Source organism: Vidua chalybeata, chromosome 5 (assembly GCF_026979565.1).
Source record: "Vidua chalybeata isolate OUT-0048 chromosome 5, bVidCha1 merged haplotype, whole genome shotgun sequence".
In the NCBI taxonomy this organism is placed as follows: Eukaryota; Metazoa; Chordata; class Aves; order Passeriformes; family Viduidae; genus Vidua; species Vidua chalybeata.
Window position 1 is genome coordinate 28,476,200 of NC_071534.1, and position 18,715 is coordinate 28,494,914.

The 18,715-nt window shown below is 42.4% G+C and overlaps 1 protein-coding gene across 1 annotated transcript in view; it reads right to left on the reverse strand.

The window, feature by feature from the left end:
- The window catches only part of AKR1D1 (aldo-keto reductase family 1 member D1), a 35,100-nt gene that overhangs the window by 13,444 nt on the left and 2,941 nt on the right, over nt 1-18,715 (reverse strand). Inside the window, exons 2-3 of the mRNA XM_053943153.1 lie at nt 5,016-5,183; nt 612-728 (exon numbers count right to left, since the gene is read on the reverse strand). Coding sequence (XP_053799128.1) covers nt 612-728; nt 5,016-5,183 — 285 coding nt within the window. The remainder of the gene's footprint in view (nt 1-611; nt 729-5,015; nt 5,184-18,715) is intronic.

The window sequence follows — 18,715 nt, forward strand, 5'->3', positions numbered from 1 at the left end:
TGCCTACAAGTTGCCCAGAGCCAGCACTATGGGGGAATATCAGACTTGATCATTTAAGAATGAGAGATGGACAACCCCTGCTTGGCACCAGTTGGGATCTAGTGAAGCTGAGCACTGCAGTTACAGAGATTAAGATCATAATCACATTTTGCCCAGCAGCTTTAATTTGGAACAGAGTAAGGAAACCAAAATTGGTGATGTTTTACCTTTCCCTCTCCCCCTCTGAACTTTGCCCCTGGCCTGTTGCTGCTCTGTATGAGCTCTTTCATCCAGTGACTCTCTCCTCATGGCTCAGAACGGATTCAGACACATGTACTGCTCAGTTATGGTAATTTTTCAGAGCTGCTCAAGCACTGTTGGGAGACCTGTTCTTCCAGCAGAAATACTCCAAGCAACATCTCTCCTGGCCTGCTCTCACACCACCTTATATATGCCTCTCTTTGGGTGTGCAGTGCACAGAAATACATGTATGCAGTATATATCAATATATGTATGTTATCTGCTCAAAATGCTATTGACAACCTAGGCTGGAAGCTGCAAGGAATATGCTAGATGGAGACTTTGGTTCAAGCTAAATTCATGCACTTTTTCCAAGCAATTTTCCTTTTTACCTTGAAAGCCATTGGCAGCTCAATAATGTAGAGGTCAACATAGTCCAGCTGCAGGATCTTCAGGGTTTTCTCCAGCGTGGGACGCACCAGCTCTGGGGGGTGGCAGGTATTCCACAGCTGAGGAGGCAAGCACAGGCTTTCTTTGGGTGCCAGGAGAAACAGAGAGCCAGCTGAAGACCTCCAACACACACTCCCTCCCTCTTGTCCTTCTGACAGAGCCCATTATGCAGAGTGCAAAGATATCATGGTCTCCATCCCTGCAAGACAGAGCTGAGGGCCTTACTTTGCCTTCTGTCAGACCCAGGTGCAGAGGTTAAGACAGGAATTCTTGCCCAGGACTGATGAAGTATTGACCCAGTAAAGCCATTACATATTTTTTTATTACAAAACAGGTTCTTCTGAGCCGAGTATATTGCAAACTCTTGCTCAATTAACTTAGATTCCTTTTGTTTTCCAAGCATATGCTTTCACTGAAAAACTTTGTTCCCACAAGGAATCTGTGGTCAGTTTTATGCTTGAAGGCAGAAGCTCAGATCATGTGAGTTAGCTATTGAACAGCCAAGCACCAAGCACTAAGAGAATCTTCTAGTTTTCTCCTGTGGTTGGGGAGCCTGGGAGGCTGCCTGACCTAGGCAAGTTTTCTCTTATTCCCTAGTCCTCATGGGAAGATGTCTTTGTGTTTAGTCACTGTAATGCAGGTGTGAGTAGTTAAAGCACAGTCTCCTGTACCTCTTTAATGCAAACTGCTTCCTTTCAGGGTTATGCCCCGAGGTTGCTATGGAGTGTGCTCAGCTGGTGAGTGTTCAGCACTATCTCTAACTGAATTCTGCTGATGCAAGTCTCTTGTAAGAACAACACCATAACATGGTAATTAGTAACCAAGAGCTCTTTGTAAACTGATTGAGTTTTGTCAGTTTTAACTGCAGCAGAATTAACACACAATAGAAGGTTTTTTTTGTGCCATTTGAATGTGCACAATAAATTGGGTTGTTTTATTTTCATTTTTTTTTCAATTTACAAAACTAACGTGTGGAGTCACATTGCGGTTTTTGTCACTTTTGCTGGTTGGAAAAACCTGCTGTTTGCTGGTATGGTCATTGTCTAGTCAGTTCTGCCACCAAAGCTGTATGCTGAGGTATAGAATAAATTCATTCTAAAGACACCAAACTGGAGAGAAGAGGGAGAAGAGGTTGATTATAGGTGTTAAAGGGCATAGCCTGTGTAAGTTTTAATTAATTTAGATGCTTATGGGTTTTTTTAAACTATGTTATAGTTATTCCCTGGGAAAACAATCTACTCAGGTCTGTCCACAGAAGCAAGGACATGTTGAGCTGTACTGAGAGCAGGACATCTGACCCTGCCCTAAGCTGACAAACCAAAACACCAATTCATACTAGACCTTTCTCAGCTGTATGCTGAAAGATGTGAAGAGTTTATGATCAGCAGACAGTGGTAAGAGGCTAAGGTGTACTACAGTAAGGGACCAAGGTCCTGTTCCCAAGAGTTTAAGTTGTTCCACTAGATTTACTGAAAACCTTTGGGCTATATGTTTTTAAGCATTTTACAGGCAAAATGAGCTTAACTTGCATTTAAGCAAGGAAATGACTTTGTATATCCTTCATGTCCAGGTTGTTACTTGTTTTAGAAATTTGGTAACCTGAGATGTATTGCCTAGAAGTAGTTTTTCTGAGTGCCCTTTCTAGCTCAGTTCTATTGAGCTTAACATTTGCCTGTGAATATACTTCCCTCTAAAAACTGCAGATGTTCTGAAGAACCAGCCTTTAAAATCAGCAGACCTTTGTACTATGTCAATACATTGATGCCATGGAAACTTGAGAGCTTTGTAACTATTTTCATGATTTGTACAAGTTATTGTATTATCTACCTAAGTAGAAGCCATGTTTGAGCAGTCAAAGCTGCCAGCTGGCTTTGGCATTTTAGGACACCACATTTCCTGGAAATGTTACTTCTAGTTTAATGAAAGAAATATCCTGGGATGAAAGAGGAGACCAAAAAGGTCTTGCTGTATAAGCCAAGTGAGGTGCTGGCAGTTGATATAAAACCTCTAAAATTTCTGGATGCTGAGCTGCTCTGCCTGATCAGGCAGCCAGCAGCGAGAGCCAAGCGCAAGTGCTGATGATTTTAACTGGCAGATGCAGTGCGATCATACCAGGTCACTGTTCCAGTAATGCTGCCACTCAGCAGGGCTGCTCTCGTCAGTCCCTGCTGATGGATCAGCCTTCCATCCCCAGCATCTTTGCTTCAGGAAATAGCTGCATGTGGGACTTGAGTCTGAAGACTCTTGGGAATTTCCAGTACTTCTGATGTTAGTAAGGCAGAAAACATAATTAAATTCTGTAGTGCCTGGTGCTTCCAAGAATGTTCTGTGTATCTACCATGTTTCCTAGAAGATGCAACAGTTCATATCTATCAGTTACTGATCAGTGTCCAAAGTATCTACTGGGTTGAGAGTTGCCTGTAGTTCGTAAGCTACCTAAGTTTGTGAGGTGCATTAAACTAAAGATACATTAGCCAAGGGAGATCCATTCCCACTCCTTCTGGGAAGTTCAGAGCTGCTGTGAGAGTTTTGAGTGAAACCTGTGAAAATCCTAGATTGTGATGGGTTGAATTAGTTGCAGAGTATTTTCCGTTTCTGCCTTTGAACTCTTTTAAAGATTGTAGAAATGTTATAATGGACTATCACCCTGAGCAGCTGACACTTTGTCAAACACAAACAGGACACAACTGTAAGAGAAATCCATGTGTGTGTCACCGCACAGACACACAGCAGGCTGAGAGCACAGGCATTGGTTACTGTGGTACTGTGTGTTGCAGCCCTGTGGCTTGCAGGACCTGCAGTTTTCCAAATGACTTAATGTTTAAGTAGTGATTATCAACTAGGAAAATAATTTGGTGATCAGATCAGACAACTGAATACAGAAAGGCTTAATAAATAAAGGAAGTTTGGAAATTTTACCAGGAGATGTGCTTTCATAGAGCCTAAAGGTTAATATGTGCAAATAAACTGCAGGGGAAGCAGTAGAGAAAGTTACAATACTCAAAATTGTTAGGACATCTGGTTCTAACATTTTGGCACAACTTGGCAGTTTTGATTTGTAATATTACTGATAATTTGCAATAATGAAACTATAAAACTGTTGAAACCAAATATTTTCACTGATCCATATCAACATATTTGGCATATGAGAGACTGAGAAATTCCCCTGATAAAGGCAGAGAATTTGAGAACATGAGGCTTTTCTCAGAATGGCAAGGTTGTTATCAGCAGAACCAAGCAGGAAACTTGGAAAAGAGGTGCATATTTTACAGATTGGAAATTGCTGTACTTGGAAGTTAGTCTGTAGCTGCTGAAAATCCACTTGGTCTGCAAACTATCCAATATGAAGCTTAGTTTTCCCAGATCATAGAACTTCACTAAATTGCTCACAGTAAGCCAGGCCTCTCGTCCCATGGGATCTTTCACTCTAGGAACAGTGGTGTTTATTTGCAAGTCTGTTGAGTAATTGTGGATTACGTCTTATTTGGGAAAGGAGAAAGGAAAAATATTAGACTGATATGTTCAAAGAGGCACTGCAGGAAGGACTATTTGAGGCCATAAGCTCCCTTAGAAACTGGACAGTCAGTCTTTATTCTGCAATGTGCAATGAGCTCTCTTATACCTGGGTAATTCATTGGACAAGGGATTTGATTCTTGTAGGAGAGAGTCAAATCATAGAGTTAAGACTTGAATATATAAAATAGCTCATGCATTACTCCAGCCTCATTGCTCTAGAACAGAAGTGTAATGACATCTTCTCTCCAAGTAAGTTGATTCATCATCCTAGAACTTTTTAATTACAAGTGATACAGTAACTAAGGGTGTAGCTTGTTGAGTAATTTTCTGGCAGTAGTACCAATGTAGGCACTTGCTGTTCTCCCATACACAGACATTGGCATGCACGTGCTTGCTCCCACCCCTTTCATTGTGCAACCTCATGGCAAACATGTGCAGGGAATTGCTCTAACAGAAAATAGCTCAGTCGCAGGATCATTGTCCAGCTGGGGCTCTGTATGTGACAATACAACGTGTGGCACAGTAACAGGTTAGGGAGCACTTGAGGCTGAACGTAGCTGTGGTCTTAACTTGCAGGTGCCTACAATACTAAACAGAAGGGATGTTGCATCGTTTCCACTGCTATCAGAGATTTAAACAGAGAACAGTGATTCCTGTGCCTCACAGCAAACCTAGTGTTCATAAAGATCTGCAGCATTCTGATAATGCTAGGAAAGAAAAATAAAGGATGTTGCATCTGGAAGGAAACATGCTGACCACTGGCACTCTTAAGAAAGACCATTCACAGAAATCCTGGATTTAGTGTAAATAATCTGAGTGCAGGTTCTCACCTTGCCACAGTAAAATATGTCTTCTCGCTTGATCTTCCCTTCAGCAATCTTCTCCTGGATGGCTTGTCCCACTTCATGCTCATTGAAGTAGACAAAGGCACCGTCGACGTGGCGGTAACCAGCATCAATGGCAATCTTCACCGCCTCCAGACAGGAACCTTTGGGAGTCTGGTGGGAGAAGGAAAAGAATGAACATGGTGTCAGGCTACTGCTTACCTCTCCTTCAGTGCTAGAGGGTCCCTGAGATATGTGCAAGATTCGTGGTGTAATTCATCCTGAGTGACCATCCTTTACCTCCCAAGGCAACCACATTCCAACTTCTAAATAAGAGAGGGCTGTGCACTTTTTCTCAAAACTGTTGAGCATGTGGGATTAGACTGGGAAAAGGCAGCAAAGCAAAAATTTGTCTCACTGTCTCCATGAAAGAGAAAATATTTGTGTCTTCAGGAAATAGAATCTAATGCATTTGATATGAAAATAATTTCATAATTTCTTATCTAGAGAGCAAGGGCTTACCTACAACGCCCATTTGATAAAATCGCTTACTCAAGGGGAAGATGACTTTTTAGTTGAGCAGAACTGGTCAACCACCTGCTGATCAGAGGCTCTTTGAATAGCTTGGATGTTTCAGCAGTGCAGGAATTTGGATTTGACTTATTTCTTCTCAAAGCAACTTACAATTGCTGATATCACAATCGGAAGGTCAGGACTATCTACTGGTATTCCCAGTTCAGAACAGCTACTTTACTCTGTGGTTAAGAAACAATACTTGTTTTAGTGTATATTTAAATATATTTTACTGCTTCAGTTTAAGATGAGCCCAAGAAACCTCCTAATAAGTGACATTTTTGTACTGTGTGCTACATTTATGTTTGCTCATCATTGCCAAAATTCAGAGTAAGTTTGTTTTTTCAGAGCAGTCATATTTTCTATATTTTCCAATAGCCAATGTGGCAAGCAAAATTACATGCAGTCCAAACTAAGCAAAAAAGCACAAAACTGGTTACTGAAATTATTTGTCTGGTCACTAAAATTGTACTGAAAGCAACTTATGGTTCCTACACTTTTTATAATGAGAGAGCAGCTCTTAAGTGGTGGTGGCCAAGGGCGTGCAGCAATGCTATTCTCCATCCTTTTCATGGACATTGTTCTTCTGCGACAGGGACATCTGTTTCACTTTAAGAAAAACTGAAGTAGAGCAAGTCAAACTGCTCTGGTGTGCTGCTGTCTGTCAACAGCAAATGGCAAGAGTTGGATTCTGCTATCTGCAAGTGGAGGGCCAAGACCACACTGCTTCTTCTATGAAGAAAACAGATGCCAGAGGCATCTGGAAATGAAGTCGTATGAAGAGAGGATGTCAAATTTGTTGGTTTTGACAATGCCAAGGGAAGAAGAGAAGCAGGACTGGCAGTAAGTGTTGTTGTGAAGGACATTTTTCACCATAGCAATAGCTCTCCTTCCTCTCTCTCTTAGCTGTCCTTTTACAGCTGCCACTGGCCTGGCTGTCCATGAGTTTGTCATTGAAAGAAACAGCTTCTCTTCCACCACCTGCTGAACTAGAAGGTGTGAAATTCATAGCCGCTATAGAATGCTTCAATGATTAAGGACATTGGTCTTCCCTTCCATGCATATGAAAGAAAAGTCTTTGAAGGACTGCTGAAGACACCTGGGGGTGTTTTCATCCCTGTCTTTCAGTCCCAGAACTGTGGGCTGGTGGCAGATTATTCTGGGATAATGGGATATTCCAGCCTGCTTGTTCAGTGCCCATCTTGGCTGACTCTGAGGGACACAAAAGGGACCAACTTCTGTTTGGGCTTGGGAGGAACTTTCTGCTCCAGCACGCAGTGCCTAAAGGTTACTTAAAATACAAAACTGCTCACGTGTGCCCTGATTTATTAAAGACCTGAATGAGGGCCTAGAAGCAAAACGGCACAATTTGGCACTCTAGAGTATTTACAGCAGTGATGATGCAATACTGTGTGCTTAATAGAGGGAGACAATGTAACACTTGTTTCAGTGCTTTGCTGCTTTCATTGTGGAAGCCTCCCAAAAGCACGCTAGATCTGTGGCAGGGCCCTTTCCTGGTTGTTAGTGGGATGTAATGAAGACCATGGCAGCTATCAGCTTTTCAGGCACACTCAATGGCTACTTTTCACTCGGGGCATGCCAGGCAGCATTACAAAAGTGCGAGGCATGGAGCAATGACAACCTCCAACATGTTCTCTGCTTTGTCCCTGCCTGAACCTGCAGGAGAGGATTTGAGAGAGGCATCAGGATGAAAGCCCTGACACAAGTATTACAAGCCTGAGGTGACTGATGACAGTAACCTCAGACCTCTGCCTCAGCAATGAGCTGCACGAGGTTGGAGCTGCAGTTGCAAAGCTCGGGCTGACTGGCACAAAGCAACAGGGCTCAACTGAAAGGACTGGGAAGCTCAAGCCTAAGTGATTATTAGTTATCTGAAAGACAAGTGTATTTCCAAAAGTGTTATCAGTGTTTTTTCTCTCTGAAATGTGATTTTGCAAACAATGTGTCTTCTAGATTTCTTCAGCCTGTTTGACTTTTACCATTCAAGTGTATGAAAGCAGAGCATTTAGAGGACAATGATGCATTACCATGAAATAGATTTTTTAATTCCATTTGTTGAAGAGACTGAAAATGGGTTGTGAACACAGTACTAGAATTTCCCCTCTTCACAGTCTTGAGAGATTGCACAAACACAGCTCCCTATTGTTTCCTAATGCTGTAAACTGAACTCTACTAGGCAAGGGAATGTTGATTATTGGGTTGCATCTTTTCTCAGTCACCAGGGCTAGTTTGGTCAGTAAGAAATGCAGAAGGAATAGGTGAGGAATGATAGTCTCACAGGTAAGGGAACAGCAGTTTCAGACATGGAAGGAGGGTAGAATAGAGGAAAATGCTTTCAGTTACTGTATCTGCTTTTGGCTGAATCAGTTGACTTGTGTTAGAGCTGAACTTCTCTGTATTTCTTAATTTTTTGTATGGGATTTACATCTGTACAAATAATCTTTTGAAAGACTCCTCCATCTCAAGGAATAACCTTATTCTTTAGGGGCTCAGGGTGACTTTTTTTGGATCAGGTCTTGATTACCAATGGCCGGAGATGGGTTTATATTATATATGTATGTTTTTATTGCACTAGTCCATTTCATCTGGTGTGGTACATTAGTTCTGACAGATTCTGGTCTAAGGTGCTTCATATAAAAATGCAAAGCAATCTAGGGAATAGTTTTTGGAAAATATTGCCTCTATTGAGCCATCCCAGCTGAAGGTCTGAGACATCTGTGAGTCTGGAAACTTTATACCATATGTTTATTTTCATTCTAATGGAGAAACTATAATTTCTGGCATTTCACATATTTAATCCTTCCAAATCCTGTAGTAATGAGCTGTGGTAAACTGTGCTGATGAGTTGCACAGGCTAGTCATGTTGTGGTATTGCCACTTTATAGAAGTGTTGCTTTAAGGTGTTGTATCTTACTCCATTGTTTCCTGACAGACTGTACCAAAGTTGGGTGACTCAAACCACCACTGCTTATCCATCTTTCCATCAGAGAAGGCACAAACCTGGATCTTTCCCCTCTACTTCGCTGCTCAGCCTGAGGTGTTTCAATCTCTTTTGTCTTTCATTGGTCCTCAGTAGTGACCAGATCAAACGTTTACCAACTGAAAACCAGTTTTTATTTAAGTGCAGATAGAAGTTTGTGATAAGTCTATGTTGTATAAGGGTTGGCATCACTTATCACAGCAGCTGATGGAACACAGCACCTCCCAGGCTGTTTGGCCATGGGCAACCACCTTATTCTACTCAGAACCCCAGACTTCTTCCCCCTCCTTCCTGCAGGTTATACTTAGTACGTTACCTAAAATGCAGTTGCCTGTGCTGCCTGCTCACTCCAGACAGGGCTTTATTCTTGCACCATTCCTGAATGAGAAGGGCTCACTTTTAGAGTAGTACAAATACTAGATGAGGAACATGAAATGTCTCAGTCATAAACCTTTGTGCTTTGTTAGTAGTAATTCAGGACTCTCTAGCTTTGGCCTTAAGACAAATCTCTGCTTCTTTATTACTTTTTATTTGAGCGTAGATAAGAGGTGTTCTTGACCCTTTGCCATAATTAATGTTTCAGCTTCTAATCAGCATGCCTTGCAACTATGCTACTTTGATCAAGGACTTGTTTTAGAATGGGAGTTTTATAACCACTTGTGCACTGTAAGTCAGATATTTAATTTCAGTGCTTTTGCAGACATTCCCTAATTTGTGCCAAAGAACCATATTAAATTTATCACACATTTTATGATAAAAGAATAACTGTTTGGTTGACTAGGGGGACTTCCTCAGTCACTAATAAATTTCTTCAATAGCATCTGTGTTAGTTTTAAGATCATAAACTTTAAGGAAACAAGAGACACAATTATTCCCTCTATCAATCAATAGCTTGTAAACTTGCTGATTTACCATCACACATGACAGATTTAACTGGTACCTGTTTCCTTCAGGCTCCGTGATAAATAAATCCAACAGAAGGGCTCGGGGAGCAGACTCAGATATGCACCTTCACTGAAAGAAAGGAAGCAGTAATTTGGCCCCTTCTCCACAGATGAAGTAGCCAACTGGCCAGTTACCACTTTCTGTGAGTCTGAAAAAGCAATGTGCTTCATCAATTCTGTCTGAAAGGGTCTGCTCTCTTTTTCCTCAGAGGCCATAAACTTCCCTAATTTCTAATGTTTATTCCAGACACCTTCTGTCACATCCCACTTTGTCAAAAACTATTCTCCCTACCATAGCAAATGGTTCAGTTTCAATTTCTTTAGTGAGTGCACATGACCAAGCCACGGGAGAATATTTTTGTGCAGGCATACTCCATGAGTTTTTCTCTTCCCACTCAAGTAGAACAGTATTTGCTCAGCAGTGTTAGTGGTTGTCTGAGTTACTACTATTATTTAGTGTCACAGTTCAGCTGCCCTCCAATTCTTTTGCTTTTTCTATAGAATCTTTTTCTGGTCAGCAATTTCCATTGGCTTTCCAACTGATTAAGAGAGTTATCTCCAAAGACAAAACTAACAGGACACATTGGCAGTAGATTATAATCTTGCAAAACCATGTGAACTGCTACTCTAGTCAGTGCTTTTATGTCTTAACATCAGTATCATCATTTATTCTTTATTAGTGCGTACGGTAAAGGAAAACAGTCTGACTCAGGCTCCCAGATTCTGCTCTGCCCTGTTTTACAGGAGCAGCTTTACAGAGTTGCACCAGTATCAGCAGCACATGAGAGCAGAGGAAGCAGCACTTCAGGGAAGAAGTGCTTTACCTTAGTCCTGAGCATCTCACCTGTTTAGGGCAATGCTTTGCAGTTTCTTAGCTAGGAATAATGATCCTGGGGGGAAAAGCCTGAAGTGTTAGGAGACACAGGGCCATCTTCTGGAAAAATCTGAGTTTAGCTGCAGCAGAATTACACAAGATATCCAAGTCATGGGCCAAGTGCTCCAGTCCAAACCTGTAATTTAGGATGTGGAGCCGCTGTTTAGGAATCTTATTCAGCTAAATACAGGAAGGAGAAAGTAGGTACATTCCTGGGCTCAGAGCCTCCTTCATCAGAGCTTAGCACTCACACACAGATTCTTATGCAAGTTTCTAGAAGCCCAATTGCTTATTTCCATTTGCCTGTTTTCTGGACAAACTGGCAAAAAGGATTGGCTTAAGATGTTAGGAACCGAGCATAGAAAGCATGTGTACTGAAGGCCCTGCAGGAAAGCCTAGGTTGAGTTTACAAAGCCAGAGGATATGAGCCACACAAGGGTACATTCTTAGAATTGTTTAATCTTGTAAAAGAGAAGCTGTACTGTACACCTCTTTCTTGGAAAATGCAACCGCCAGCACATCCCTCTCTCTCGTACACAGGAAAATCTGGCTTTTATCCCCCGGAAGCATTGGCAGCCACCGTCCAGGAAGCAAAACCCAGCAAAGAGTTCTCTGCAAAAGCAGGTAGAGCTGGGAATGGAGGAAGAGCTGGGAAAACAGCTAAGAGCCACAGGCTGTTGTGCCAGCCCAGAACTTTGCTTTATGTCATGCACTTTGTTGCCCTGGAAGGTGGAGGACAGCAAATAAGAGCAGAGAAGATAGGGAGAATGGTGTCACTTGTGGCCTTTTGTCACACCATGAATGAAGGTGGAAAACAGGTGCCTTTCTCCTCTAACTTGATGCTCTATCAGTAGCCTGAAGTGTGGGGTTTGTCCATACAACAGAAATTAGATTGCATAATGTCAGATTTAGCATTTCTAAAATTCCGGTGACATTGTTATTCTAGGATTTAGCCAAAGCTGTCTTCGGGAAAGCCTTATTATTGTAGCTGGCAGAGGGTGCTGGAGTTATTTTTAACACTTGATTGCAGAATCCTCAGTTTTAGGAAGGCTGCAACTTTTCACTTGACACAAAGTCAGTTAATGCAAGGTGAAGCTAAAGAACTGCCATACCTTCCTGCTGGCAGCTAGAGGTTTAAAGCAAACCAAGAACATGATGTGCATACCTGGGTTCCTGTGCTTACAGTGCTAGGGGGGTAGACTGGGAAAGTTTCCTGAAGAGCTAGAGGACACAACAGCCAGCTGGCTGGCCCTGGAAAGCATGGATCTATCTGGGAGGGTGGGTGCTATCAAAATACCCTTCAGATGAGCAATGCAATCAAAGGGATGCATGAGTTAGAAGTGGAAAATAAATCACCAGGTTGTGCAATAAAGGAGAAGAAAAGGTTGCCAGTAGTTCTTCTGCTTCATTCCCTAGAGTTAAAGAGGAGAGGTTTCTGGCGCCAGTTCGAAGAAGTATTTGCAAAGGCAAATGTAAAACTTGGGGAATTCCACCACCTAGTTAGCTGAACCAACAAGAGTTGGCTTCGAAGCCTAGAGAGGCATTTTCTGCACAGTGCTTTCAAGTTTTGACAAATCTGGCCTCCTAGGTCAACCAAAGAGACAATCCAGATGTTAGCTTCCCACATGAGCTGCAAGAACATGCTTACACTGTCTTTTGGAGAACTGTGGGGAATCAGGGACACATAGGAGTGCACAGCCATATTTAACGTATGGAGTCGGTCAGGGACATTTTAAAAGTGGAGCTTTGCCTGGAAAACTGGGCTCTAAATGTTCTTGCCAAAAAGCGTATCTTTCAGTTGTGGTAATCCTGATTACTCACTCATAGGGGTTCAGTTTTTCCCCTCTTCAACAATGCCAGTGATTCCCTGTCTCATCTTCTGTAAAACCATCTTCTTAACTTTTATTTACATAGATAGTCTTTCCCAGTGGCTTTTGAGCAGGCTTTAAAAAAACCCAGCATATTTAGAAAGCCATAGGAAAAGAGAAGAATAAAAGTACTATTTTTGGGGTATCAATATTTGGCTTAATATTATTGCACTGGTAACAGCTAACTTTGTAGTTTTTGGAAGAGGGGTATATTGAAACAGCTAGTGCTTGTCACTGCTGCACATAGCTATGGAATGGAAAAGGTCTGTTTTCTTTTGGTTACTTGTCAAAGAAGAATCCCTGGTGACTGGTTTTGAGTAGTGCTACTGTCCTAAAAGCTTATCTGGATTAACCCTCTATTAGTTTTGGATCTGGACCGATTAAACGTGATTCTACCCTGTGTCATAGACAGACACGTAGTTTAGTGGGTCATGCTGGGACCTGATATCCACCATCCAAAAGTAGTCCTGACTCCCAGACAAAGTTGTCACCTTCTAAAGGCCCCCTTGTTCAGGGAGCATTTTCCAGTGGAGCACTCTTGCCATGTCCAAGTCTGCACGTGTTGGTACCGTGTTTGGGAGCCAAATGACACGGTGCCAGGGTGGCTGCAAGAGCCAGCCCCTCTGCTTGGATGAGGGAGGCATCACTGCACAAGACCAGGCAATTATCTGGCTGTCAATGGATTCATTAGTGCAAGTCCTCGGCTCTACATGGGGATACCTCTCTTGGTCCCGGCGCAGTCAGAAAGTGTTTTCATTTTCATAGCAGCTGAGATGTCATCATAGGTTAGAGGTACTATCATTCTAAGGAGAAGGGTTTTTGTTTTAGGCATGCTGGGGTGGCCAGGGGGTGGGGAAGAAGTTGTTCTGAGCACAATCTGCTCCTTACAGCAAACTAAAAAATTCATCATTTTCCAGGACCAGCAATTTTGAGTCCATTTTACTCAGAAGTCCTCCCTTGGTTAATGAACTTTGTAGCTAGACAGTTAGTCTTTCATTTACACTAATCTATCAAGGCTGGACTCTTCCTCATTAGGAATTTTACATGTTGACCACTTCAGTAAACACAGCTTTTGATCTGCTACACTTGATTAGATACTAATTGTGTCCACAACTGGAAACAGAAGCCATTAGCACAAAGTAGAGATTAGTAATACTATCAATGTTTCTATTAAGATTCAGGATTCATGAAAATGAAGAACCAGAGAGATTTCATCACAGAAGATACATGGAGGTAAAAGAGCATTTTGCAAATTCAGCAATGTCTTAGAACCATGGGTTTGGTGCAAATCAAAGTATTAGGAACAAAGCTTGTGCCTCCAAAAAAGTTGCATGCAAGAATCTTTCCTCCAGGTTGACAAAATTGTGGTAAGTCATTTTATCAAATCCAAATATAAAATCTGGTTTAAGTATCATTCTTATACAAAAGCTAGGAGTTTCTGAGTCTGCCACATTTCAGGAGAAAAAGCATCTACCTCTTCTAAGTACCTGATTTTTCTAATTATATGACTTAGGTTTCCTTTCTTAATGAGATAAAGATGCAATCCTGCATTTATGTAAGCCAGAAATGTTCCATTGTATAATACAAGATTACAGGGAGCTAGCAGGAACTGAGGCATCAAAAGGCAGTCGCAGGCAGAGGAGGAGAGATCAAGGCTAAACATGAAGAAGGAAGTGTTAAAGACAAAGAAATGGAGGAAGACTACTCCAGTGGCAGAACAGAAAAGTTGTACGGTTGAGGAGAAAAGGAGAACACAAGACAAATCAGAGGTAGCAAACTTGCCACTTGAACTTATAAGAAAGGGGATTTTAAAATTTGTCATGCGACAGTTAGCTTTTAGCAAAAGTCATTGATGAAATCAGAACTTGTTCTGAGACTCTTTTGATTTAGTTTAACCTTTTGGTGTGTAACTTCACCTCTTGGTTATAAGGAGCTTGATCTGTGAAAGCACTCTTTCATGTGTGAAACCACTTATTCTCTGGAATATTTGCCACCTCTGTAGCAAACAGCAGGGATGAATTAAGGCAATACTAGAGCCCAATCACTGCGGCTTCCTGACTCCTTGCGCAAGCTCTTGCCCAAGAGACAAGTTGGTCTGTTGCCTGCTAAAAGTTGATGCCCGCTGCTGCACCTCCTCAAGGCATCTGGGCACCAAGTGTCAAGAATCCTGCCTTTATCTGCTCTTGGCAACTGGGTCTTGCCAGTAACTGACTTAGTTAAGGAATAAAATCTGAACAATTAATCAATGAGGGTATCACTCAACACCAGGATACCAGCCACTGAAGGAAAGGCATGCCATCTGCAGTCTGTGCAAGCAGAATTGCCTCAGTATGGCTTAGTCCTTCAAGCACAAAACTAACTGAGTTACGACTCTGTGAGTGATCAGGCTGCAGATATTGGGTTTCAGGATAAATATTGTTCAGTGTGAAGGCTAGGCTAAGAGTTTACTAACAGGCAGGCAAGGAGCCTTCCAGGACATGTAGCAGATCAGGCATAGTCGCCTTTCTGAGCTGCCGTAATGTGTCTCCTTCCCTTCAGCCCTGACTCAAGTGTACAAATCTCCACTTGAACATATCATTTTAGAATATCCTCGGAGATCGATGGAGCATGAGGCTACCCTCTGAAACAGCTCATAAAGCCCAACCCTGAGAGATCTCATGTTGCTACGTGTCGACCAGCCATGGCTGTGCCGCTCCAAAGTGCTCCCAGGAGACAAGAAGAATTAGTACTGCATGAAGTAATACTGCTGCTTAAAAAGCAAAGAGTTTGTGAAAGCCAGTGATGGAACCAAAAGGGACTGTGAAGGGACACAATGCCTTTTGGAAATGCTGGTTAGGAGATATAACCCAATAACTTTAAAAAAAATTATTTTGTTTCAGGAATTTTATTTACTTCTTAAGTTCAAGGCATAAATAAGAGATTTTGTAACCAAATATCCCAGCTGATTCCCCCAGCTCTGTTCAAATTGGGTTCCCAATATTTTACCTCTGAAAAAAATAATTCCCTGGCCTACATCTCTGGTAATTTCATGTAGGTTTATAAAGATCACTTCATTAGAGAGCTAACTTCATTAGAGAGCTAACTTCATACTTAATACTTTCTGAGTTCAAACACATATTCATGTGTAATCATTTACATTAAAAGGACTGAAGTATTTTCTTTACATATTTATTTTAATAGCATGTCATGGGAAATAAGATAAGGCTGCAAGAACACTTGGATGTTAGAACAGCTCCTGCTCTTATCACTGCCTCTCGTCTCTTTCAAGAAAAAATCCAGAAGCCAAGTTTACCTCAGGAGGAAGTCAGAGTAGGAGAAATTTACAGGTAAGAAATCAAGAAACTGAAGCCTTTAAGCTCAACAGTGTCTGCAGAGATCTCAGGTGTCACTTCTCCCAGGAACATTCAATACATGATTAATTTTGTAGCTTTGGGTCAGGGCAGGTGACTTCCTTTTCAAGTCACCTGAAGTCATTGCTGTTTCCAGACGATCCTGTTTCAGAAGCCAGTGGTGGCTTTCTAGGAGGAAAACTGGGAGGATTAAGTTGTGTGTAATTCCTCCCTTACTGCAGCTCAGAGATCCAGATCCCATCATGGGGACAAATCACTTATTACCTATTTTGACTTAACAGCAGCCTATGACAGCTCCAAAGGCAGGCAGCCTGCAGCAGGGGTGCAGCCAGCACTGTTCAGAGTGATTGAAAAAGTTTATGCATACACATCCTTGTGCGAGGAACTTCTTGGCATAAATGATCCTATGAGAGCATTAGAGGCTGTTAGACCTGTACAATGAAAAATCACTCTGTTCAACTTCTAGCTTGGGTGTAAAAAGTAATTCAGAGTGCCAAAACAGGGTTTTTACTTATCCAAACCAGATTTTTTTTTACTTGGTCACTCAGACTGGATCTGGGAGCCCTGGATGAACTTTTCCTCTCCCTGATTCAAACCAGCAATTTCTTCTTAAACAAAACCCAGACTGTCTGGGCACTCACAAGGGTTACTTTGTGGTAGTTAAAGATTTGGGGAAATGGGTCTCTCTTCCTCCTGGCTGGATGCCATACCAAGTTCTTTAGCATCCAGCACTGTGGAGCTGGTGGGCAGTGCGCTTTCCCATGGGCAGGGTGCTCCTCCTGCTCCAGCCTGTGCGTGTTTCTTCTTGCCTCTCTCTAGCTATCACCTACCCCACAGTCACGTTATTTCCCTGAGCTGTCTGATATGAATTTAATCCCCAGAGGCTGAGAGGAGGACTGAATCTGGTTTCCCACCGCCCATGTGGATTCCCTTACCAGCAGGCTATTCAGGGAAAGTCAACTGCTACCTCCAAGTGCTTTAATAATTCTTTGATTCCTCAGCTTGTACTGCCAGTGCCCAAAATGAAATGCTTTGCCATTTGTTTTGCCTGAAACTATTCCACAAAACTGCTTCCAATTTATGAATGGATTTGGCTACCTCAGAACCTCATTTTTAGCTAAGTCGCAACTTGCCAACAGCCCTCACCCAGTGCTATTCTTGAGCGCTTTGCCCAATCTTATGTTTCAGAAGCAGCGCCTGTGTACAGTGTGGTTGCTACAACCTTCTCTCCAAGCCCTGTCCTCCCTCAGTCAAAACAGGAAGGCAAGGAGAGGATCTGTGGCCAAGGCCCCTTGACCTTCCAGGGAAACAGCGAGTATTTATGTGGAGACATTGGACGGATGATCTTAGCTGTGTTGACAGGGGTGAGTTATAAAGTGAAGCAGGCATAAGTGCAGTTTTAACGAGGCATAGGATTTCCAGGATTTAGGAGTGTTTTTAGCACCTTTCCCCTCTAAGACTCTCGTCCCCACACTTCAACTGCTTCCAGATGGGTACCAGTACTACTCAATGGGCTGTGCTGGGAGCTAAGAATCAGTGCTGGGAGGTGGTGGGAGCCTGCCATGGACTGGTCTGGTTCTGCTGTAGCACAGGGCAATGCCAGGGGCTCATCCAGGGGCCTGTCCTCCTCTACCACCCTCCCCTGTGGGACTGCCCTCTCCCTCCTCCCACCATCTATTTAATACCCTGGAGAATTGGGTCAACGGCTTGGGGGCCCTCAGGGAGGGGGAGCTGGACATGGTGCATCGGCTGGAGCCTTGGCAGAGCCACTCCTGCACTCGCAGGGCTTTGCCAGAATGATCCACAGAGCCAAACAGAGGTACAATTGGCCTCAAATTTTAAAGCTGTCTGGAGTGCATTGGTAGTCCTGATTCACAGTTCCCACTGTGGTTCCCGCCCAAACCCATGAGAAGAAGGAATATTTGGGGAAGGGAAGAAAGAACAGGAGGAGTCAGTGACTGAGATTTCCACTTTTTTACTTGTCTCCATCCTTGGTAGGATAAACAGCCTAAATTTTTTATGTAGGTAAGAATCTAATACAAATCATACATTTCCTTCCTTGCATGAAGGAGGATGCAAAACCAACTTCAACACTCTGAAATCTGCCTGCAAAAGAAAATTAACCTTAATAGTTATGCAATTATTGCATTCCTTTATTTTTTTTTTTAAATAAGGACAGGAGACATGAATTAAACCTGTAAGAAATTTTTATGTGCTTCTTTTGATAAATAACCCAAGTTTATGACTAATTCTATTCTGTGGCCCAGTGAAGACTCCTTCCTGTTAGCAGATGAACTGATAGCCAATTGTACTTTCTTGCTGTGGTAGGAGAGTAAAGCAAAAAGAAACCCCCAACATTGCAGTTTTCAGCCTCAAAGAATTAGCTGAATTGTCATCCCAACTTCTACCCAGTCAGAAGAAAGGCTCTCTTACATCTAGGGGGAAAGAGCATTCAATTAAAATGAGTCTGATTATCAAACAGACCTTTTCCACAGTGGTCCAGCTCTGCTCCTGTTGAGTGATGTACTACTTTGAGTCAGTAAACTCTTACAGGGGACTTTCTGTCAATAGATTTTTTGTTGAGTATTTCACAACCAGAGAAGCATGACTTATCTCCCGAAGTTGTCTTTGGGAGAACAATTAAGTTATTTAAGAGGAGCAAGGCAAGCTGCTGACACATTTCAGTTTTGAAGGCACTGCTGTTCAGTTTATGCAGACAAAGCCTGAAACGTGAAAGCTGGCCTCCTGCCTTTGTTTTCTTCCAACCGACTGCTGGAGAAGCAGATTTCCCTGTTCCATGGCTAACTAGATCTGCCTGGTTGGCTTAACCAGTGAGCACATTCCTGCACTTCAGGAAGAACACTCTGGGCTCACTATGAGCTACTGGGCTACAGCCTGACACTAAGAAAACAGATTTGTTTTGGACAAACTGCTCTGACATGGAGGTGCCAGGGTGAATAACCTTTGGGGAAAAATATCAAAACAAACTAGCATAAAATCAAAAACCTGCCTCCAAGAGCAAGATGAATAATCTGACAAGTGAATGGCTCTGTATTTTATATCAAAGCACAAAATAGCTAGAAGTTGCAGGGATCT